This window comes from Drosophila hydei, unplaced genomic scaffold (genome assembly GCF_003285905.1).
Source record: "Drosophila hydei strain 15085-1641.00,03,60 unplaced genomic scaffold, DhydRS2 tig00008116-arrow-pilon, whole genome shotgun sequence".
Taxonomy (NCBI): Eukaryota; Metazoa; Arthropoda; class Insecta; order Diptera; family Drosophilidae; genus Drosophila; species Drosophila hydei.
Window position 1 is genome coordinate 1,280,950 of NW_022045829.1, and position 25,729 is coordinate 1,306,678.

At 37.4% G+C, this 25,729-nt stretch overlaps 2 protein-coding genes across 2 annotated transcripts; one reads left to right on the forward strand and one right to left on the reverse strand.

Annotated features, from left to right (window-relative positions):
- Positions 1 to 534: 534 nt before the first annotated feature.
- On the forward strand, positions 535 to 25,116 carry LOC111596318 (zinc transporter 2). The gene is made up of 8 exons (XM_023310484.2): positions 535 to 714; positions 1,752 to 1,891; positions 6,754 to 6,864; positions 8,077 to 8,197; positions 14,665 to 14,844; positions 22,966 to 23,497; positions 24,126 to 24,273; positions 24,718 to 25,116. The coding sequence occupies exons 1-8, from the start codon at positions 683 to 685 to the stop codon at positions 24,861 to 24,863; spliced, it is 1,410 nt and encodes a 469-aa protein (XP_023166252.2). The 5' UTR covers positions 535 to 682; the 3' UTR covers positions 24,864 to 25,116.
- LOC111596319 lies at positions 13,121 to 13,889 on the reverse strand. The gene is made up of 2 exons (XM_023310485.2): positions 13,830 to 13,889; positions 13,121 to 13,772 (listed from the first exon to the last, which is right to left on the reverse strand). Exons 1-2 carry the CDS (start codon positions 13,864 to 13,866, stop codon positions 13,342 to 13,344), a joined length of 468 nt encoding a protein of 155 aa, XP_023166253.2. The 5' UTR covers positions 13,867 to 13,889; the 3' UTR covers positions 13,121 to 13,341.
- Positions 25,117 to 25,729: the final 613 nt, after the last annotated feature.

Genomic DNA, 25,729 nt, shown 5'->3' on the forward strand with positions numbered 1-25,729 from the left:
ACTCATGCAAGCAGTTAACACAACTGCTATATGACCATCTCATTTACACAACTGTGCCTCCAACTAGAATTTCATTCAAATGGTCTAATGTTATTTACAGTCACAGTACATGCCCAATTACTTGTAAGCGATGCGAACGAGTTCTATCTCGGTTACCGAGCTCTGGCGCCAAATTGCTTTCCATTCAAATGCTGTGACGCAGCCTTAACTGTGGGACTAAAACGTAAACAAGACAAGTTGCGGGCATAGCGCACGTTACCATCGAAGAACAAACGATGTGCAAACCGTGTGCTTTAGGTTTATTGAAGTTTGCTCTCGCGTATTTTCTTGCGCCCCTTTCATTTCATCTATTTGTATGTGCGCGTGTTTATATGTTTAAGCATGCACACGGCTTTCTCAATTCATAGTTGTACAGTTAGTTAGCTTTGCTTTTTTTATATTTTAGGCTGTCAATCTTATCTCGTTGTCCGTCACTTATCTGCTATTTGCTTTCAGTTTTATCGCTGCTGATCTCTAGCTGTGTCTTCGCAGCTTCGCTTTCGACATATCCACTTGATCCATAAGAAACGTATACAGTTGATTGAGAGCGTTTCCATTGTGAAGTCGAATTTAAAGTTATATTTTGTGTGTTGTTTCTTTACCTTCTTTTTGTATTTTGTGCGCATTTTGTTATTGTATAATAATGTCGAAAACTGAAGGCACGCCGATTGTGACGTAAGTTTTTCGAGGGATGCAGGCTGCAAGGCACTGCAGTGAAAAAGTTTGCTGCAAGAGTTTTTGCATTATGCGAAGAAAAAATTCAAGTAGAAAATCTTAGCAAATTAACATAAAGAGCAGCAAAGTCGCCAAATGAGCTGCTGATTTGTTAAATAGCCGTAAAAGCGCCCGACCGTGGGATCCTCGACAACTGTCAGAGGTGTGAAAAGGCCTCGAAAAAGTTCGCTTGCCAAAGAACGAGACTTCAAGTAGAAGAGTAGCAGAGTTGTATCTGTAGCTGCGGCTGTAATAGTAGTAGTAGCAGTAGTAGTAGTAGTGCAGTAGTAAGTGAAGCTGTAGCTGCAAAGAAAATACTCACTTCATCTCACTTTTTTTTGCTGCTGCTTTCTTTCTACTCCTTTTTGTTGCTGCTGCAATTGCGTTCCAAACTTGCAGAGCAAGTAGTTTAGCGCCATTTGCACTTTTCGTAGTAAAAATTACGCGAGCACCCACACACACACACACACACAGACAGCAAACTTATCAACGGCCACATCATACACATTCACATGTGTGATGAAGTTGGGCGCGAAGGCGTGGCATTAAGTAGTCGCCCGTAGTTTGGGTTAAGTAACAAAACTTCAAATTGAATTTTTCGCTGCAGTTTTCATTTTAGCACCTATCACAAAAAACCCCTTTCATGCCACGCTCTCTTATACTCACGCTCTCACTCCTGTTCGCTTTGTTTTTTTTTTATTCCCGCTGCTCATTACGCGCTTTACTGTTGGAGAGAGGTTAGAGTGTGTGCATAGCAAGCGTTTACATTGTGTTGGAAAAGTACCGTACTTGGCAGGCGATTTCATTCTCTATTGTTGTTCTATTTCATTTTCGTTTTTTTCTGTGGAGTAAGTTGTGCCTCTTATGCTAAAAATAAACAAAGAAAACAATGAAGAGCATAAGTAAATCGTTAAGTGCGATCAGTCGCTTGTACACACTCAAACATAACATACTTATGCATACATAATGTATTATATTGCTATCTCACTCTATTGCAGTCGCTCACATAATTACGGCACAGCACCAGCACTGCCGAACATGGAAGCAGGCAATGGTAATGGCAATAACAACAATGCACCAGCGACACCTTCACAGATTTTCTGTTTGCATGGCCGCTCCAACAATATCGAAGTTGAAGGTAAGCAAGGTGGACAGGTGGGCTGCGTTGATAAACTGCGGCACTTTCCGTGTCGCTTTCAATCAGCGCGCAAAGCAATTTGCAGTCATTCATAAATTATCAAGAAATCGCAGCAAAGCAAATGCCAAGCAAACAACAAACATTGCAAAAAATCGGAAACACGGGGCTGGGGGGAGAAAAACAACTGTAGAAAATTAGTTTTCACAGCATTTTTCGTCAAGTTGAATTGTATTTGTTGATTGTTGTTCAGTTGAGTTTGAAAATCGAAAATTTTGCACAATTTGTGTGTTATTACACGGTAATGCGCGCTAATTGGCAGACGGCACGGAAATGGAAATGAACGATGAACGTGTTTATCGACAGACGACAACGACGCTGATGACAACAACGACAACAACGAAAATGTTGACGAAGTCATTGCCATGTCTCGAGAAGGTCTTGCTGCCTGGCTTCGGTAAGCACATATCTCACTCTCTCAACACCCACGCAAATACAAACACAAACACACACACACACACAGCGAGAGACTGTGGCCAACGCCTTGTCATCAATCAGTTGATGATTTTTCAACGATTGCAAACTTTGGTCGCAATTTTGCTGGTAAACAGCAGCAGCAGCAGCAACCGAAGGAGCTAAAGGAGCAACAGCTGCAGCAGTAGCAGCAGCGGCAGCAGCAGCTGCGTCTGCGGGTTATAATCAAAATTTATGCTTGGATCGCCGCTCGACTATTGTCATATGCCATAAATTGCGAGAACTGGGAACATAATTTACGTATGACAACGAGGCCAAAATAAATGAATGGCTCATTTTAAATACCCTGTGCTAACAATGCAAATTGACTAAGGAATGTGGGGTATATTGGTTATATAACAACTTGTGTTAGAGCAGCTAGAAAAAAGGCAAGACAAGCGCCATATGCTTGACACACTTTGGTACCCTGTAATAGGCGTCAAAGGGTGTATTAGTTTATGAGCCATGTGTGATAGCTATGGAAATCAAATGTATGTTAAAAACTTTTATAGCACATAAAAGACACAGAAACAGGAGATAAGCGCAATAAGGGATCAAATCAGAGAAGCTGTACAGGGTATTTGCAAGTCAAGTCGATTGTCTTAACAGATTTTTTATGCATAAAATACCTCAACTTTATTAAGTTTACCATAGGCACAAGGTAAAACGAGGTGAGATCAGTGTAGCTATTTACAGGGTATTACCAAGTCAACGAGACTGTTTTATTTAACTGTTTTTTTTTTTTTACATAAAATGACCAAAGTTGGGCTTTTTATCGAGCCTTACGTATCGATTTATTTTTAATTTGGAGAAATGAAGTTTCAAAATTTAAGATCATATATATAATATATAGGGTATTTTTAAAAAAATTGTAGTAGCAGAAGTTAATAACATCGATAACTACTAATTAATTAGTTCAACTGTATATTACAGGGTATTTCCTGCTCGACTTTAGCTGTCTTCATTCGCTCCATTACCTATAAACTACAGGGTATTTCCTGCTCGACTATCGCACTCTTGCTGTCTTTTTTTGATAAGGCAAATGGCCAAAACTATGAACTTTGTGCGCCGCAGTTGTCGTCCAGTCGAGCAGCGCTTCGTGCGCTGCTTCGATCGACTCTGAATTTTAATTTCCTCTTCGATAAGTCAACAGTGGATGGCGCAGTGTACAGCATTCTTCTTCTTCTTCTTCTTCTGGCTCTGTGCAGTGCGCTGATTGGATTTATTGGCAGAGGAACGACCTTAAATGACATTACGTCATGTCTAGACAGAGTTCCTCGTCTGTCGAACCTTCACGCCTTTTGGCCAATATCAGCAATCAGCTGCTGCAGCTCAATCTGTTGCCCAACCATGTGCAGCACCATTTGCATCTAACAAGCGTTTGCATAACTGCCGAGCTACCTGTATTATCCCCAATTACCTGTGCTACCTGATTGCAACTTACTAACTAGTTAAACGCGAACCAGATGCGACGTCTTTTAGCTCTATTGTTAACTGAACGCTGTTAAGTGAATTGTCAAGTTACAAGTGCGAAGGTGCAACAGGTCTATGATGTATTCTGGCATACCCTGTAAGGACCTGGAATGATTGTTAGATAAGTAGAAAGTATTAAGAAAATGGCAAATGTTTTTATTCTTTTAATAATTTCCAAATTTGCTGAAAGGCGTATAATTCATATGAGTGTTATATACAAAATGTATACCCTATTATTCAGTCTTACTTTAAAGCTTAAATTGCTTTAGTTGTATAAGTTGCTATTGCTCAAACATTTTTCCCTGTAAAGAACTTTTCGTTTCTCTGCTCTCATTGTAACCATATATCGCTTTTCTATGCGCTTCTCACATATTGCAGTTTTATTTGTAACACTTTCATTCTGCAAAAAAGCTAATCAATAATGTGCCTTATGGAAGTAACCAACTTCATAATGTTTGATATCGTTCTAAAAGATCTTCTAAATCTATTTGCAAATCGCTTTTATCAGTTATTTTTTGCTCATCTTCAATTTTTGACTTGAGATGTATTCTAAATCCAATAAGCGGATCAAAGAATTATTATGGAAGCTATATGATTATCCTATGTGAAATCCAGAAACAAAGCGATCTGAAGTACTACATTTTTGGTTAAGCTGATGATTAGATGAAGTCCATAGGTCCATTATCTCCCTAGGCTCTAGTTGAAGTACAGTAGAGGATACAGTTTTAATCAAGTTTTGACTGCTTTGAAACTGGAAATGATATACACAAGTTATACCTATTCTTTGGATTTCTAAGTCTCTAATATCAATAGACTTATAAGTAATACCGTTAGGATAATAAGTTATAAGTGCCTTAAATTAGCGATATTCTAGCTGAAAAAGAGGCGAAATGCCTTGTCTATTTGTATATTATGCAGATACAGATACAGATCAACGCCGAATATACCCCTCTTAACAACTCGAACGAGTATAGCAATTAGTTGAAACAGATAAACAAGAGTCAAGGCATTCGCTTAAGCTGTACTTCAAGCCAAATTTATATTTTTTCGCAGAATAAATTCGCTGTTGAAATATTTATTTGCAGCATGATTGGAATAATGTGTGCAGGGTTGCCAGATAGTTAAATTATTTAAAAGAAGCGCCGCATTGTTGGCATACGAGAGAGACTCAAGGCGAAAGGAAAAGGTAGGAAGAGAAAGAAAGAGGGTGGCGGGTGCAGCAGAGGTGGGTGGGACCAATTAAAGATGCAGATGGATTGCAGTTGTTTAAATTGCAAGTATGATGATTTTTATGCATCAGCTGAGAAGGACGAAAAGGTGAACGAGAAGATGTCGAAGGAGCTGCCAGCTGGAGCGGCAAATTCACTCTGTGTGTGTGAGTGAGTGTGTGTGTTGTGCGGGTCTAATAGGTGAAATGTTCATGTGGCATTGGGAATTGCTACCTGTACGTTGTCGAGTTGGCTGGCTGGCCCTCGCCTTGGTTATGCACTGGAATTTAATTTCGCTGCCGGCTGCATTGTTACTGTGCCATTGTGCAGTAGGAGTTGAATCAAAAGAGTGAGACGGGGGAGGGGGAATGGAGCAGAGAGACTCCAGCCGACTCGGAAGACTTCTCGGTGACGTCCTTGTGCTGAATTCAAATGAAGAAACCGCGCAACGAGCCAGCCTGCCAGCCAGCCAGCCAGCCAGCCAGCCAGCCATGGAGCTACAAGCATATAGCATATGCACATGCTACCCTTTCGCAGTACAGTGAACAATGGCGAAGTGAAACTGGGAGAGTGCAAAGAAAATGCAGCGGAAATGACAAAGCATGAAATACGGCTGCGACAAATGCAATAAAGTATTTAATAGACTGCTCCTGGCCAACGAGCAGCGAGCAACGAGCAACGGGGTGCGAGTGCGCCTGTCACTGACACCAAAAAACTGGGTAGCGGCTGCCCAGGCATTCCCATACACTCGCACACACACACATGACAAAATCAGGACATGGGCAACAGGAGCTAGGAGCATGCATGCAGCTGGGCAAGGCGTGGCAACCATAGCAAACAGCGTCGGTGGTCATTATTCACGTACCATGTTAAATAAATTTAAATGCCTGTTTTGTAAATATGTAAACGGCATAACAGATGGCAGAGCAACAAGGAGACGCGAGAGAAAGAGATAGAGCGTTAGGGCAGAGGGGGCGAGCTCTAGAGAGGGAGCCAAGTTTCCCTGGGGTCAGCTCGTGCACTGCATACGTCGCTTGGTCCAGCTTACATATTTTCCCTCTCATTTTTTAAGTTTCTTATGAAAAAATATATATAGGAACAGCAAAATTTCATGGAATACGCTTTTATGTTTACCACTTAAGAAGATTCGGGTTTTTTGTGAGTGTACTTAAATATTTAAGTATTCTTGTTTGCTTTTTATTTTTTTATATAATCTAAGCACAGGTAGATGTGCAGGTAATTTGATATATATTATATTACAATTTATTTATTTTATAATTTTATTTTATTTTTTGTATGAACAGTTTGGTTGCAAATAGTTGATATATTATTTAGATTTGAGATACTCTTATTTTTCTATTTATTATTAAAATTTAAAAATATTTTGTTTTTTAATATAAAGCTTCTAAATTTATATGCATATTTTTAAATATTTTTTTAAGACTTCAGCTTAACGAAAATCTATTTATTTATTCATTTATAACACATATGTTTTATATATTTATTTGCTTAAAATATATGTTTTATATATTATACAATTAGAAGTCCAAACTTATTTGATTTAAGTCACGTTTGGTATTAATCATAATTATATCACTTCATAATATATATTTTTATTTTTATTTTTAATTTATTTATAATCAAATTGTTCAATATTTCTTGCCTTTGCAGTTCGTGATCATTGCCACAGAGCTCGCAGCGAAGGCGTCGACTTGAAGGCGCGCCGGAAGCTGATCATTGCTAGCGTCTTATGTTTGATATTCATGATTGCCGAAATTGTGGGTGAGTAGAAGCAAAAAGACGGCATTAAATCTGTCTTTGCTGCACAACCTTTTTATACGCCTTCTCGCAGTGAAAGGAGTATATTGGTTTATGTGTCAGAAAAGTATATAGAACTAGAAATATATATTCGCTGGTAATCTTAGTTTCTTAGTTTGTATAGGTTTGATTTTTCAAAATGCTTACTAGGAGCGTGGCAAATCAACCCAAATTTGAAAAGTTATTTACTCCATTTTATACTTAAGAATTATATAAATATATATATATAAATATATAGTTAATATATTTTTTTCTTAATTGAACGAGCGAGCATTACGCAGTTGACCATGCTTCATTGCAACATCCTCATTTCATTTGCCCTTTATTCTTTTCTTAAATTTTATTTTTGCATTTCGCTTTGATTTTCCTTCGTCTTACACCTTTTTCTTGCTCATTGTTTACTTGAAATTCCCTCAACTAATTTCGCTCACCTCAGAGAGCTGAAAGTAGAGAAAAGCTCGGTTAAAATGTCAGTCAAACAAAAGGTAGAACAAGCAGAGGAAGGAAAATGAAACGAAGTAATAAAAGGGACGACGAGACGATTAAAAACTGAGCACCGGAAGTGCAACAATATGGCGACCGGAAGGGCTTACTGTCTGTTGTCCCTTTCACACACACACACACACAGAGAGGGAGTGTGTGTATGGAGTGGGCTGTTATACAATAAACATTTAATTTTCAAGCGCTGCCAATGCGACGCTGTCGTTCCCATTGTCGGCTGTTGCTGTTAATCGCTTTGCAATTACCTACAATGTGCCATCGAAGCCGTTGGCCACATTCAGTGGGACAGCCAGTGCCATGGCCCACTCCTCTCCGCTTCTCTTCTCTTTACTGTAAACTTTTACCTCATTCAGTTTGCTTTCGCCTCTGACAGTGCCTTTGCCTTTGCCTTTGCCTTTAAATCGAAATTGTTGACTGCCTGAATGCGGCACCTCCTTTTTGCTGTTTTGCTAACCATTTGCTGTTGACCAGAGCGGCAGGGAAGGGGGCTGCTTTGGGTTAGGGGGGAGGGGCGTGGCAGCTGTCTTTGTCCATTGCAGTGCTCCCACAGATTGCAAGTTAATTTTTTCGTGTTCGTGTTTTTTTATATTTGTGTTGCATTTATTTACCCCTTTGCACATACTCATTTTATCTCTATCTCTTTCTTTCACTCGGTCATTGTCTACTCTCCGACAGGTGGCGTTTTATCGAACAGCTTGGCCATCGCAACGGATGCCGCACACTTGCTAACGGATTTCGCCAGTTTTATGATCTCACTGTTTGCCATCTGGATAGCCGGACGTCCATCCACGCAACGGTATGTATGCCCATCCCATCCTCCCATTCTGCTAGGTAAGAGACTTTCCCTGTACAAAGTCTAAGGCCAATCAATAAAATGTTCAACTTTTTTGTGCTCTCACAACTATTTCTTGACGCGACGCTCGGCATATGCTGTGCTCTGCTGCCGGGCGGAATTTGAAACTTTAGATCTATGCGACAGCAGTGCAACAAATTATTGAATTGACTGGCACAGAAAGGGAAAGAAATTTAAGGCGAGAAAGTCGTAGAGAGAGTGGGAAAAAAGAGTGTGAGAGAGAGAGAGAGAACTAGTACGAAATTCGTTGAGCTAACTGAAATCTGATTGAAACATTAAAAAATAGCTTTATTTATTTTTAAAGTGTTAATTTTTTAATGTGACAATGATAAACATATATATATATATATATATTATATAATTATATATTATATCATTATAAAATATATCATTAATATATATCAATAATTGAAATAATTATATATTTTGTTTTAAAAATTATTATATATATGTATATATGTTTCTAAATTTTTTTTTAAATATTAAGATTACAATTTTTAATTAATTAAGTTTTATAGTTTTTAGTTTTTAAAAATATAACAAAAATTTTCTGATAGTCTTTAGATATGCTTCGTAGAAAAGCGAACGTAGTATGAAATAATTTTGTTTTTTTTTTGTATGACACAAATAAGCAGACATCATATCTGATCTTATCAACTACATATACTTCAGCTCTATATAGGCCCAAAACCATAGAGTCAACCATATAAACTCTAGAGTTTGCCACATTGGTAATCGAGCTGAAATATTATAATTATATCAGAGTTTCTTTTGCTCTGCGCGTAAGGGTATTTAATCTTCAGCAATCCAAAGAAAATTTGGCAACATTTCTGCCGGTTGGCTGGTTACGTCCGCATTGAGGCTCTGGGCCCCGCCTACAAATTTCCCGCACATTCGCGTGCTCTCCTCTCGCCTTCGTCTAATTAGGCGAAGAGCCTGTTTCCAAATTTTCACTGCTGCTGCAGCAGCAGTTGCTGTTTGTACTTTTGCTGCTGTTGCGTACATTTGGCCATTGCACATTTTTCAATTGGTCTTTGGGAACTGCGTAGCTGTTGCTGCCCCTTCCTCAGCTCCGGCACCTCCTCAAGTCTAAGGCAGGCCCATCGAGTGGGCGCTTGGCATCCATCTTGTTCTCGTTCTGGTTGCGCTTGTGTTTTTAAGGCAGAGCAAGGCAGGGAGCAGGGCGGGGCGTCGCGGGGCAAGCACGTTCTGCTCATTCATGCAAAAATCTCACTCACTCGACGACTCGACTGCAGCCACAAAGTGAATAATGAAAAACTTTTGCAATTTCAAGCGTGTTGCATGGTAATTTTGTAAATTTTCTGCCGCTGCCTCAGACTTTGTGCCTTCTCATATTGCTGTTGTTGTTGTTGTTGCTTGTGTTGCTGCAGCATGTGCAGCGCCTGGTTGCAAGCCTCAGCCTTATGCGGTACTCATGCTTCAGCTATTGCTCCAGCACCAGCGCCAACTCCAGCTCCTGCTTCTGCTTTTGCTTCTGCTCCTGCTGCAGCTCCTGGTCCTGCTTCTGCTCAGGCTTTTGCTTCATGCGGTTCAGAGCCGTTGCCATTGCCGGTCTCGTTCTCGTTTCCATTGCCGCTGCCGCTGCCAAGTTGACAAGCCTAATTTATCAAAACAAAACACATTTGCACAATTGCAAAGGCAAACGCAGAAACGCTGAGCACAGACGAACGCCAAACATTGCTGCACAGTGGGTCGCAATCAGATATGCCTAATCTATTAATTAGGGAATTATATCTTATAAGCATCAAGATAATAAATTTGAGCTACCTTTTTTAAAAATAAATAATAAAATCAATAATCAATAAAAAAATTAATTTTTGAATTAAAAATTTCAGAATTTAATTATAATTTTTTACAGCAATTAAAAAATATATTATTATTAGAATTTTTTCTGTGGTATTATTAGTTGTTTTATTAAATTAAGTATTTGATTAGGTATTTTTTAGGATTATACTTTTATTATTATATTTAAAGATTTCTATGCTTCAAACTTGTTATACTTCAAACTAAAAGATTTAATGAAAAATTTGAATTTGTAAACATAGTTTTTAAAAACAAATTTTTTACAATTAAGGTAACAAGTTTTTAATATTAAATTATAAATTTTAATTTTAATTACATTTTTGATCTTAAAAGAAGAGTTTAGAAATTTGTTTTTCATTTAAAAAGATTAATTGGTATTCAAAAAATTTTTAATATATTAATTAATTTTTTTTTTAAATTTTTTTATTAAATGTAATATTTTGAACTAATTTTTTGTATAAATTCCTAGCTCAATATTCCTCTAAAATCACTTAAAACTTATTCAATATGTATTTCCTATAAAAATCTATTAATAACTATAATTATTCAGCTATCAATTTAATAGTTTCAATACTTAACAGATGAATCTCCGAACCCATGTAAATCTATATAACATAATCCTCGCGTATTAAACAACTGTCTAGCTAAGAAGTTCTCATTGTTTTCCATTAAAAGTTCTTTTCCCTTTGCTAACTGTTACTTTATTAGTGAAAATTCCAGTTAAGTTAAATAATCCATAATATGTCCTCGCTGATAGCTCAGCGAAACTTCATAATTGTTCATAATTTCTATAATTGCATGGATGCTGTACGTGATGCTGCATTTATTTCATTCCCTTGTTGACCTTGAAATGTTTTATCAGTTGAAAAGTGTAATAATAATTAACTGCGTGATGATCACTGCTGCACACGAGCTCAACCTATAATGTATTATGTGCGCTTCTATATATTTCTATTAATACCCTGTACTTATTTGCTTAAGGAGTATGTTGAGCATAGACTTATTTGAAATATATATAGAGTTAATGTGGCTATTGAATGTGGAATTAAATTAAGTTAATTATTCATGTTTTATTTGTTACATACTATACATATTTTTTCTAACAATCGATTACTCTTGCTGCATATAAATATTATGGATCAGGAGATCAGGATCTGTGTGACATACACTGATCTAAATATACATAATTTATCGATCAGTTATTCTTCTTTTACAATACATTTCTGAAGCGCTATGTATATAGCTTTATCAGGGTAGTGGACCATCGGTTCTAACTGATAGTTAAGTTGATCGATAATTGTTATATGCAAACCTTTATAGATCTAGCTGAGATAGGGCTTAGTTTAGTTTTTTATCATATATTAATATAGAATTAAGTAAGCGCTAACTTTTACATTTTTATCGATATATATATTATATATATAGAGCAAATCGATATTTGAAATGTCCCGATAACTTTATCTAAAAATTCGATATATGACTGCTTGAGCTTCTGTGTGCCTGTTTAATGCAGGTAACTGTTAGTCGTTCCCACGCGCTGCCGATGCTTGCCTGTTTTTTTGACAACTTTCTGTTAGTTTTTGGCCAGCATCCAGCCCAATGTGCCAAGCGCATAAGGTGGTTAGCAACGCTCCCAGCAGCATTAACAACAGCAGCCAATCCTCCAGTCGCGCCTTTGGCGCCTTCAGCAGCAGCAGCAACAACAATATGAAGAAGAGAAACCGTAACCAGAGAGGCGGCAGGCGGTCATTAAGCAAATGGCTGCACTTGCAATTGCAAGGGGCTACCAAGCACATATACATATACAAATATATATATAGAACTATATATATAGTGGCCATACACATTGACACAATCTGCAGAGGGTTTCGGAGAGGGGTTCTGGGGGCTCTTGCGACGGATGTTTGCTGGAAATTAAATTGTATTATTATGGCGAGACATTCGTTGCTTGCATTGTTGCTGCTGCTGCTGCTGCTGCTGTTGTTGTTGTTGTTGTAGTTGGCTGCCGGTGTGTGTCGCATTAGTTAGCAGCTTCAAAAAAAAACAAAAAGCAACAACACAGCGAGTTGGCAGGCTGGCAAAATTGTTGGCATTGCCATTATTTCAATTTTATAACGAGCTTGGCGTCGTCCCCTCTGCGCGGACGTTGCTTTAATTGAACGAACGTCGCCCTCGACCAGGTGTTGACTTTGAACCCACCAAAAATACAAGAAAAAAAACAGTAACGTTACGAAAAATGAGAAAACACACATGCAATGAGCTCATTACATTAGGGAATACCAACAACGGCAGAGCACACAGACCCAGCCGAGCCCAGCACAGCCCAGCCCGGCTCGGCTCGGTGCCGTTTCCCCTCCGCGTCCACAGTTGGACGCACGGCGCGCCCCTAAAAAGCCGGGACACTCAAATTAAAATGGCATTTGACAAATTTTTGGGGCGCATTTATCAACTTATGTTAATTTTATGCCACACAACGCCTCACACTAGCTAGCCTATCTCACCTTACCTTAGCCTGCCCAAGCCTAGCGAACTGTGTGAAGCATGCTTATGGAAATTGCTTTCTCATTTGATTTAATGTTATGATTTTCACAGGTCTGTCTAGTATTTGCCTATTTTTTAGTCACTTTTAATTAGTTTTCCAATTGAAGAACATTTTAGCTGACATTTTCTAATAAGTAAAACTAGTTTTTCGCAATGATTTTTTTCGTAATGTAAATATAGATTTTGGAAATATAATTAGAAATAGATTAAGAAATCTTTCACAAAGAGTTTTAATAAACTAAAAATGACCAGTAGATTTTTCGTAATATTTAAATGCATTTGTGTTCTATAGGATCAAGTTATTATTATATATATATATATAAGATATGGAAGTTACTTCTTAGTTAAACTTATTTTGCAATACTAAAGGAACATTTAAAAACTCAAAATAGTAATATAAATTAAGGTAAAAGTTATGAAATGTAGTTCTTAGAATGTGAGATCATTTAGTATAGAAATTTTCGATAGGCTGCCTGGTAGAACCCCTAGCCCCCTAGCAAGTCGAGCTGAGTCTAGATCCGTCTGCTCGTCTATCTGGCCCTTTGTTCGCCCAAGGCATACACAGTTTGAGTTGATCTATTTTAACGATAACTCTTTCTATTGTCTTATCGATAAAAATCGATGAACTGATTTGATTTCTAAAGCTTAGCTTGAACACCATAAAAGATAGAGACTTAAACTTTACTGTGTGTGATCCTGATATGGTGTATACCTGCATTCCTTCATTTGATAAGTAACCTATGCTCTTGACTTATCCATACAGCCTTGACATATTTATATAGCTCAGATAGCAGCTCTTTTAGATATGATCTAATATTTTCTTTCTGATGCTCGTTCAAGGCATTCCAGTTCTGTTGACGTCTATATTTGAGATGTGCATATAGTTGAGGTACAGTTTCATTTAGAAATGATCTAACATTTTCTGCGTTTAAGAATCCCAGATATTGTTTATATTGACCTAGCTCAGATAGAGTTTTCTTAATAAATGCTTTGATATTTTTTAATGGATCCTCCTTCAGCGAATCCCAACTCTGATCATTTCTATAACTGTTATTTGGAACTTGTTCTGCCCTACACACTGGCTGAGCAGCCAACAAATCCCTAGACAGTTTAGCTTTGTCGTCATTATTGTTTCCTGTTGCACTGCAGTAATCTGTTTCGAGCATTATTAAATAAGATTATTATACTTAAATGGATTTTGAGTACTTACAGAAGATTTGGAAGAGTAAGAGCTTGTATAGAAGCATCGTTGTTAGCTTTTGTGCTTGGACTCTGCTTATTTCATTTGAAAATCTAGATTTTGTAGCTTTTGTTAGATTGAGGCGTATTAATTTAACATTCGTTATGGTTGTTTGAATAATTTGAGCTAGATGCGGTTGGAATCAGCTAATTTGCTTCGCTTTATGTTTATATATCTTATATAAGTGCTCTAGTTTGCAAATGTTCCTGAAAGTCACATTGAGTTCCGTTTGCTTCACTCTGATAACTATATTATTATAGTTACCATATGATAATACGAACAGATACTACACAGAACTAATATGCTCTTTTAACTTTGCAAACGTCTTAGTCTTAGGAAGGTGTTAGGCTTGTCTATTTATAGAACTTAGAATAGTATACAATGAGCTTGTTTAAGTATATGCAACGGGCAGCAGGAGACGTGATCGGAAAGACGAGCTAAGTGAATGAAGCCAAATTCAGCTTCAATTTCGATAACTGAATTCATTTCATCATCCCGCTAAGCACAACTTGAAGACCATAGAAACGAAATAGGTCAAATTTACTTATATTATAAATAATTTCGTTTTGATATACCAACCTCACTTGACCTCTAAATTGTAAAAAAAACTTATTTCAATAGCGAGCAGCGTCTTACCAAATTCACCAACTTTGCAGTCATTAATACTCTGTGGAAATTTGATATTCGCTTGACTGGAGCATGCTTCAATTTGGCTTCAATAATAATTTGAAATTCGTTGGAAATTTTCAGCTCAGACACACTTTGGTATTATTTGATGTGAAACTTTTTTGTTTATCTTTGACAGAATGTCGTTTGGCTGGTATCGGGCGGAGGTGATTGGCGCCATGGCCTCCGTCTTTATGATCTGGGTGATAACTGGAATACTCGTTTGGCTGGCAATCGGACGACTCATTAGCGGCGACTATGATGTGGATGCCAAGATCATGCTGATCACATCGGGTCTGGCAATTTTGGTGAATGTCATGTAAGTAGCATTCCTTGAAGTGGCCTGTCTAAACTGTGTCTGTGTCTGCCCCGAAACTCTTGCCTCTGTCGCTTTGTCTATTTGTGTCTATTTGTCTGCCTGCATTTTGGCTGCGGCTCCCTTGGGCAGTTTTCCAATTGCAATTGCCGCAATCAACTTGTCCCGGGCTCGGTCATGGGCCAGCAAATGGGTCAACAATGCAACTCTGTCCTGGCAATGGCATTCCACTCGATGCCATATCTTCTTAGCCATGCCATGCCATGCCATTGCTGCCTGCCTGGGCAGGCTCTTCGAGGCGTGCCAGTTGTTGCGGTAACTTTCTCCACATTTTAGCGACAACTTTTCCATCCGCAAGTTTCGAATTTTTTGCGTCAACAAAAGGCAAAAGCGACGCCAACGATGACTGCGACTACGGCGACGAAATTTTTGCTTTTGCTTGTGTTTGTGTTGGGCCAGTCCCAAGGTGCAGCAGAAGCACTTCTCATACTTTGCCCTAGCTCTTTCCCTTCTATTTTTGTTACTTTTCTTTTCTGGCAGAGCATAATAACTTTGCGATGTGATTTACCTGCCTTAAAAGTTCTACTTAATTGAATTGACAAGCATTTCAAGAATTCCGGCTGTTCAATACGTTTAGTCGATATTTTGTTGATTGACACAATTATTTTATTTCATTTCAAATATTTATTTTTAACTAATTATTAATTCCTTAAATTATTTATTTTAATTTTTAATTATTTAAAATTATTTTTAACTTTTTGTTTTTATTATTTTTAATTGAATATTAATTTGTTTGACAACTTCATTTATTTAAACTTTTTTTTTTAATTTTCAAAGATTTTTATACATTTTTAGACATTAAATTTCTCCATTAATTTTTTTTCAAGATTTAATTACTTAAGTTAAATATTAAATACTCTAAATCAACAATTATTTTTTATCTCATTCCTTCTTCGATAACCATTTGCTCTGTCTCAATCGATTGCCTTAGCTTAGGCAGCGTATTTGAGCTTCGTCTGCTTTTTTAGAGGCTCTGCGCTTTGTTTTGATTGCATCGTGTGCAGCACCTGCAACTGTAGCTGCCACAGTAGCAGTGGCACAGCCCCCTCAATACCCTCGTAGCCAACGTCTTCATGCTGCTCGGGCGCCCTCCGCTTGCAGCTCGTTCATGTGGCTGTCGAAGCATAGTTTTTGGCGCATAAATCGAAACGTTTCAATGCTCGGCACATGCTCTCGCTCAAGTGTGTGTGTGTGTGTGTGTGTGCGAGTGTGTTTGTGTTTATGTGTGTGTTTTGTGTGCGCGACGACCCGTCGCTGTATGCCCCTTCGCTTCAACTTGCTGTTGTTGCTGCTGCTGCTGCTGCTAGTAGCGCAAATTTTCCAGTTGACGTTGGCATTTTCAGTGTTGGCCACTTGAATTGTTTGATTACGTGAATTGATTGTGAAAAACGTGCAGCGGCAGCAACAGCAACTTTTTCCCAACTGCCCCTCTCCTTTCTTTCTTTCGCTTCTTCAACTAGGGGGCGTGGCAAGAGTCCAGCAACGGTTTGGCCGCGAAGGCGGTGGGGAGAGCCAAGGGGAGGTCATCAGCAAAGAAAGTCAAGTCAAGTCAAGCTGAGGCTTGACTTGTCGCAACGTGTTTGGCTGCACGTCGAACAGCGAAATTAAATGGTCACCTTTTACTGTTATGCGATCTCGAAAGCTCGTTTTTGTTGTCGTTGTTGTTGTTCCAGTTGTAAATCTTGCTTTTGTTGTTACAAAGTGAGTACTCCATGTGAATAGCTGGAGCATAGGGTATGCTAGTGGCAGTTATTGTTATTACACCTATAAATACTTGAGCTATGGACTAAAGCGATTGTGCCTAGAATAATAGTTACATAAACGCTGAAGTGGGATATAAATATGATAAAGTATAGTTGGGGACATAGTTGAGCTTGTCTTAGAGATATCTTCCATCTTTCATCTTCCATCTTTCATCATTCATCTTCCATCTTCCAACTTCCATCTTCCAAATTCAATCTTCAATCTTCCATCTTCCATCTCCCATCTTTCATCTTTCATCTTTCATCTTTCATCTTTCATCTTCCATCTTCCATCTTCCATCTCCCATCTTCAATCTTCCATCTTCCATTTATTCTTGATTCTAGGATATCTCGTAGTCATCTCATAGCTTTCAGTTCCCATAATGTAGTTATAGTTGTAGTATATAGTGCCATTGGCTGTTTTTTGAAGGTTTCTTAAGTTTCATTCCAAGAGTTAGTCGAGTTTTAAGTTCAATTAGCAAATGCCCGGAATGTAGGCAACAACTTTTGCGTGGAGCTTTGTTAGATTTAGCTGCAGCCAGCAGCTATGCGTGGCAGCTTAAAGTGGCACTGTCGACGATTCCACATCGTTAAAAACGGCCATTAGGAACGCACCCACACACACACACACACACAGACGCACACAAGCAAACAAAAGCGTGGCCAGAGCCGTAAATGGCAGGTGGGACATTAGCGAAAACAGCTGAAATATGAGTAGGACGAGTAGGAGTTGGGTTTAGTTTGCCAGAGAGAGAGAGAGAGAGAGAGAGTGTGTGTGTTAGAGAGAGAGAGAGAGTTGCTGCAATTTAGCACTTAACGTTCGATGTAGCAGTGGGGAATAGTTTGCAGCTTTTAAATCAAATTTTAGTTTCTTTTTTATAATTGATTACGACTTCAATTGCATCTTTTTTTGTTTATATTTTATTTATATCGATTGCATTAGCACTTTGGATGTTAATTTGAACTCGAAACATATTCAATATTCAAAAATATATTCATATTTATTGCTTAACTAAGGTTTGAGTGCAAAGTTCGCTCAGTGAATCATAAATTGGAATCTGCATTTTAACTGAAGATGCTTAACAAATGAAAAAGTTATTGAAATCTGCAAAATTCATAGTAATTTTCAAGAGTTCATTTAATTCATTATATATATAAATCTATATCTAGTTTGTTATGGTTCATGTCGAGTTTTGTATGAAAAAATTGACTTTTCTTTGTTCTATAAAAAATATAGATATAAGATGGTCGTCTTTATACATTTTTAAAGAATATTTTAATATTTTAAATATTGTCTTATTGTATAAAATTAAGTATAAAATGCTTCCGATTTGATTAGCTCAATATTAATGTAAAAGTCATTTGTTACCTTTTCAAAGAGTTTATTCATCATTTTAGGCCTGTTTCAACTCTGCATAACTTTGAGATACATTTGATTTTCTGCCAGAATTGTCGTCTAACTTGGTTTGGATTTAAATTTGTTTAATAACATATACATACTTAATATACATAAATGTCTATTGAGACATATAGACTTTGTAGCTCTTGGCTTTTATATATTAATTTAGTGTATTATATTTGTAAATGAGATAATTAATTATAATAGTTGAAAATTTGATTTTAATAATAAAACTCAATGTAAAAATATATTATTTTACAATTATTCTTATGATGAATAATTATTAAATTAAATAATATATTAAATAATTTATTTGTCATTTAACTTGTTTGGAAATATGAAAAGAAATTTTTCCAAAATTAATTTTTGAGCTTTCAACAGTAATTGTGCCTGAGCTGATTGTCTCTTGTCACAGTTCATAAACATTTATCTTGCAATTCTTTGAACTTCCCCAGCTTTTCCCCTAAATAGCAGCACAACTTGAACTCATATTAGTGCTCGACAAATGAGTCCTAATATATTCATTCTGATTTTGCATTGATATCAAATTGTTCAATCAGAATCGTTTCAAGTGTTGAGCGGCATTTCGAACAGGTTTTGCCTTTGCTTCACGCAATCGTATTATAAATAAATAAATAAATAAAATCTTCTACATGCAAACACAGAACAATTTTGCCGCTCAGTGAACTTTTTCAATTCAATTTGCAAATCGATAAAAGTTTATTTTTAAACTGCAGCGTTTTAACTTAAACTTTTTTGTTTGTAATTTATGCGGTAAATGAAAGTAATTAACTGGCATTTAAAATAAATGACTCAGGCCTTAAGTGCATTTGCATATAGAGAGAGAGAGAGAGAGGGAGGATGAGAGTCAATGAGATTGTTTTTGAATCTGGCCAATGAATCTCTTTTGGTTGTTTTGCTAGCCTGGTTTCAGTATGTGACATACAGTCCGGGGCGCATAAATAACAACACACTCGGTTGTAAAATGCGCGCATTAAGAGTAGCGTAATAAACGTGGATGCCACATGGTGGGGCGACAGCTTAACGAGCTGCTCAGTCAGTCACACACACACACACACACACAGAGCGAGACCCAGCGAGCACACATCGTGTCTAGAGGTAGGAGCTGGCCAGATGGGGTAGCTGTGCCATCCAGCCAAGATATGCGCTAATATTTATGTTCCTGTCAATTAAATCAGGACATGTTGCCAGGCGCTGGCTGCAGCCAGCTGGCTGCCCTGTTAGTCCTGTTGTTGGCGCTGGTCTTTGGTCGTGGTCCTAGTGTTGGCGTTGTCATGGCTGCTGTCGTTTGTTGGCCACTAACGAGGCGAGTAAAGATGCCGCAAAATCAAGGGAAATGCTTCATTGCGCACTACAAATTACGGCGACGCAGTTGGAACAACAATGGGGCGCCAAATGGTTAGAGCGAGACAGATGACTGGCAATCCTGCAGCAGCAGCAACAGCAGCAGCAGCAACACAAGCAACAGCATTGACATTTTTTGCGCTCGAGGACACACATGCTGCTCGCAGCTCGCAGCGCTTTTTGGCGCGTTGAAAATGCCTTGGCAATCGGATGTTCAAAGTCAAAAAGCGTATGTGCTCGGCATTGAATACAGCTTGCAGCAGCTACAGTCAAGCCTCGCTTATGCTCGCTCTCTTGCTCCTGCTGTTGACCGTGACGGGTGGCAGCCACGGGCAGCACCAGCAGCCGCACCACCACCATCTGTGGCAGCAATAGCAACAGTAACTAAAGACCTGCCCTGTACAATTTATTTAGTAGCCATCAACGCGCCAGGCTGCGGCCAAGCTGTGCTCTCCAAGTAGAAGTAGACTAAAGTCTTTGTTTTTGTGTACTTTTTGTTTCTTGTTTCTGCTCTTTTTGACAAATTATGGCCGCAGCGTTGCCACGTCTTAGAAATTGAAAATGAAATTGACTTGTCAGGCTAACAAGCTCAGGTTCAGCAGACACTCGCAACTCTCAAGTGGCAGACCCTGGCAGGCTCAGGCATAAATTGAAATGCTTTTGTTATGAACTAAAAATGCTAAAAAATTAAATAAAATATTCCTTAAATATTCCTTAAAGTTTAGGAAATTATAGTTTAAGATCTAGGAAAAAAATCTTAAAAATCTGATTACTACATCCAAGTAGTGCTAATGGATGTACATGTCTAATTCTCTTCTTCAAATATCTAGTTTTTAGAATATATAGCTCAATATAAACTCGAAGCTAAGCATGTGTTGCTTCAGCTTAATCAGATCTTAGCCAGGTAAAGTTGATTGATCAAAAGCTGCCGTTTGAGGATCACAGCATCAGGAGACAAACTGTTGACATTATCTAGAAATTATATCAGTCAAAACAATTCTGAAAATATCCATATGTGAATACCTACCTGAGTGCTGCTGCCTTCTTACCGATTAACTATAACAATCTTAATTTGAATAAATCTTAAAAAATATATTCAATTATTATTGGCACAATTATTTTTGTCGCATGAGTTTTTAAAGTAATCTAAAAATCAAGTTAGTCTTCAACCTAGTGAAAACTTTTCAATTTAAATTATATACTTAAATTGAAAAGTTATATAGACAAATTTATAAACATATTTATACATTATATAATAGATAAATTATTTACAATTAATTATAATAACAATTAATAGTCAGCTTACGCCAAAAAATATAAGCTTTTCATGGCTTTTCATACATGTTCGATATTATCTTATATATATTTTTGCTTGACATTTATAATAGACATTGGAAGATATATTTCTAGCAAAATGTGCCAAAACGAAATTGTTTATAAATTATAGAAATTAATTTAAACATTTTCTTAAACTTTGCATTCAGTTGGAACTTTTACTCATCTTCTTCAGGCCAACTTTTACTTAGCTGCCTTGTTGGGCCCCCTCAGCATATCTGTTCCTGATGTGTTCCATATTCGCTTTTCTTGTTTTGAAGTTTCGTTATTCACTTTCGAATCCCAAAAGTCATTTATTTTGATTGTGAAATGGAATATCTTTGGGTCAACTGTGACGTCACGTCAATTAGCCGCAAACAACGTTGTTCACGCTGTGCACTGTGGGTGTGTGTGTGGGTGTGTGTGTCATTGGCCTGTGCGTAATTTATGCCAGTTTATTTATTGATGCCCGGGACTGGAGTTGTATTGTTCCCAAAAAGCCGGCTAAGTGCAGCTATAGACACGCTGCGCAGAGGCAGAGAGTTGCTAAGGGCAGGCAATTTTGTCGTTTGCCTTTTTTTTTGGTTGGTGGGTTGGCTACAGGCCACCACGCCTCCAACCCCAAATAGAAAAGCCATAAATCTGAAATGTCGGAGCATTTAAAATGAATAAAAAGTCAATGTGCCGAGCTATTAACTGCCTGATGCATGCCGGCCAACCAGCCAAACAACCAACAGGGACTGAGCGAGAGAGAGACGGTGTGTGTGTGGTGTGTATGTGGTAGTGTGTGTGTGTGGGTTGGTTGGGTGGCTGCTAGTCAACCGGTTGCCATTTTCGACAATACATTTGTATTTGCATGCAGCGGTGCATCCGGATCCCACAGCAGCGGGTCGAACGGACGGAGCTAGTTGAATGGGCGGTCGAGCGGCTCGCACACCTTCCGGTACACAGAGCACCGATATTACGGTATGACAGTGGCACTGGCCACACATCACACTATTCAAAAGTCCCAAATACTTAGGTGGAAAGTTTTAGAAGTGTGTTCTAAACTCATTCAATAGAGAGCAAAATATTTTGAAAACAAATCTTAACTAAATAGTTTTCTCAATACAAACAGGAACTGTCAATAGTTAGGCTTACGCTTAAAAGTGAACCGTATTTTGTTCACTTAGAATCTGTTCTTCTTGTTCAGAACATTCATAAATCCATAAAAAACATAAGGCTCCTACTACGAACTAGTTCATTCGCACAGTTCAACTCTTTATATTATATTATATTTATTGAATCTTCAAATAATTAGTTTTAACCTCTTATCGAAGCTTTATGTACCAGCTGCGAACTAGTTCTTTTAAAATAAATTAATAATTTGGCTTTCTTTCAAAGAATTTTTAACAAATATAGTTTTTCAATAAGAAGCAATAAAATTGAAGACCTTACTAGTTCGTTATGAAAGTTTATTAGTTTTCAAATTCTATATTTCAGAATTAAATTTAACACAAAATATTTTATATTTAAACTAATAATCAAATGTTATTTGTAACTCATAAAAATTTGATATTTAACAAGTTCATACAATTCATACTTCAACAAAGAACTAGTTCGCTTTAAAATATACTAAGCACATTGAAATTTTAAGTTCCCAAAAGGCGATCGACTTAATGATGATCGACTTAATGATGATCGACCTAATGATTAATGAAATTAAATATTAATTACAACTTTCAATCAGAAGCACTTGGCATATTAAACCTATGCGTTACAGCTGTGAACTAGTTCATTTGAAAGTCTACTAAATACATATTGAAATTCTAGCATCTAGAACTGGCTGACGTTAAGCTATAGTTAAGCTACTTTAATCTGTTGAAATCTGAAACATTTCACAATTTACAGCTTCACATCTAACACTCTTAGCCCCACTGTGCACAGTGTGTCTGTTGGCTGCAGTAGCATTAAAATGCTGAAATAAAATGCCAAACAATGCAAAAGCCTCGGCCGCATACCCAAATAAAGTTTTTTTGTTGCTGTTGTGTGTGGAAGGTTTTTGTTTTTGTTTTTTGCGGCCGGAGTCCCGTGGCCGTATAGCTGGCAGGCAGTTTGCCCCACCTGCGCCATCTGCAGCACCTACAGCGGGCTCCAGAGGGGTGCCAGGAGCCATCGGTCTGCAACATTTTCAAGTATATTAAATATTTGTGATAACGTTTTCAATTTCTCTTACCATTTCCGCTCTCTCGTGTCTCTTGTTAGCATGGGCGTGCAGCTGCAACACGGGCACTCGCATGGTCTGGGCGGTGGGCACGGGCACAGCCATGGCAACTCGAAGGCCAGCAAGAAGTCGAAGAAGCCTAAGAGATCCGTTACACATGCGAATGCCACATCGACTCCGTGTGCCGCCTCGCCCACCAAACGCATCGAAGGCGGCGTCGCCTTTGAGCCAGAGGATGCGGAGCTGCCGGGCGCTGGCCTGCCCACCTTCTCGTATCAGAATGCCAAGCTCGTGGATCCCAACTTGGATCTGGAAATAGCCGCCGTATTGGCGGAAACGTCGCCCGGCTCCCATCACCACGGAGGCCAGACGGGACGCGAAGCCGTTAATATGAACGTGCGGGCGGCGCTCATTCACGTAATTGGCGATGTTATCCAAAGCGTCGGCGTCTTCGTGGCCGCCGCCATCATCTACTTTTGGCCAGAGTACTCCATTGTCGATCCAATTTGTACGTTCGTCTTCTCCATAATTGTCCTGTTCACCACATTCACGATTATGAAGGATGCACTGCTGGTGAGTACATTTTGTCCACAGATAGAATAATTTTTTTATAATTTAAAACAATTTATTCAAGCAATAAATGTGAAAAATATTTTATTGAACCAATATTTAAATATTTGAACTTCTTTATAATAATTTAATTTAATTTAGATTATTATTATTAATATTATATAAATATACATTTAATGTATATACAATTTTATGTAATTTATTTAATTTACTTTTATTTATATAAATAAATTATATAAATAACTTTTAATGGTAATGATTTATAATATTATCATTCATTCATTAATTGGAAATTAAAGTCAACTTAGTTTATTTAAGTTAACTTAAATAGAAAGCATAAAATTAAATAGTTAAAAAAAGTATTTATACTATTTAAGCTAGTCTAAATTTCACTTGAAATATAGCTTATAGAATTCACAATTTGTGCTTAATATAAAAATTATTGCAGAAGAATTCAAGAAATACTTTTATTACATTTTATTTAATTAAAAATGATCATATATAATTTTTGCTTCATTTATTAAAATTTCTATTTATTTTAAATTAAAATAGTTTCACATTTAAATATTTTTGTATTCAAATTAAACCCATTTAAATTTTTGTTTCTATATGCTTATTTTATTTTTTGCAGGTTCTCATGGAGGGCACTCCAAATTATATGCATTATGCTGAAGTGCTGCAAATATTCCAACGCATTGAAGGCGTTGAGCGCGTTCACAATTTGCGCATCTGGGCGCTGAGCATTAATAAAGTAGCGCTATCTGCGCATTTGGCAATTGGTGAGTAGCCCCAGGGACTCAAAATGAACAAACCACTGGGCGCTGTACAAAGTGCTGTAGGTGGGGTGGGGTGGGGTGCGTTGGGGGGCGGCGTAGGTGGCGCACTGCGAATAGGGTGTGGAGATCGGAGCGAGTGTTGGACTGGTAACTACATGTGTTTTTAACGGGGTGTTGTGCGAGTGTGTGTGTGTGTGTGCTCTGCATGGTAATTATCCCAATGGATTCGCTGCTGCTGTTGTTGTTGCTGCTGCTGCTGCTGTCCGTTGGGTTAGGCGCATCGCTTCATGTCCATGGCAAACGCGCGCAATTAGCTTAATTATTTTTGAAATGGCTTTTTAAGCGTGGCCAATTTCAACGTGGCACCCATCATCAATGTTATCAACAAACGTTGCGCTCTCACTCACTCACTCTCACTTTCTCTCTTTCTCTCGCTCTGTCCACTAGGCGCCAATGCGAACCCGAAGCAGATATTAGACGCAGCCACTTCAGCGGTTCATCTGCGTTACAATTTCTTTGAGACAACCATACAAATTGAGGAATACACGGCCCAAATGGAGAATTGCATACAGTGCACGGTACCGGAGAAGTAAATTCCTTTAATTTTTTTTTTGGAAAGTTAATCACAACAAAATATGATTGCAAAGCTGTTAAACAAAACAAAAAAAAACTGTGTACATTCGCCTATGAGATAAGCCTTATTCAACTTCACTCACAATGCAAACAGACTGACAGAGAAACTGACAGACGGACGGACTGCGAGACAGGAGCGCCCATCATTTGGCCAGATAATAGACCTAAATATAATGCGCTACATTTTCCATCACGTCACATAATATTAACATTACAAACTGCCATAAAATGTTATTATTTTAACGAAATTGCAGTTGGTTTTGCATGGTCAAATTATTATTTTTTAAGGATTGTCTGCCTAGCAAAAAGCGTTTGGCATAATTTGTGTATTTTATTTGTAAGTATAAAAAGTTGAAAAAAAATGTTTCGAAATATGAAATAGTTGTAAACGAAAATATTTAGCTATTGATTAAAAGGCAGACGAAATAACTATAAAAAAATAAAATAAAAATAAAATATGTAAATATAAAAAATTAAATAAAAAATATAAATATAAAAATAAATTTTGATGTGATATAGTAAGTGATATATTTATTCACACGTGAAATGAGGATAGCTCGAGCAGAATACCAGAGTTTTTAATATAATTGAAATTTTGGAGTATAAAATTATTAAAGGCTTTATAATATCTTAAGAAATCCTTTTGAACAACAATGCAATTTAATACAGAGTGTAAATATATTAAATTTTATTTAATTTACAAATTTTAAAATTCTTTTTAATTCTAAATAAAATAAAATTTCATATTTTTACACCTTACATTTCCCACTTGTCAAATTCAATAAACATTAAAATAGTAACTACATGCAACTTGACTTTATATATT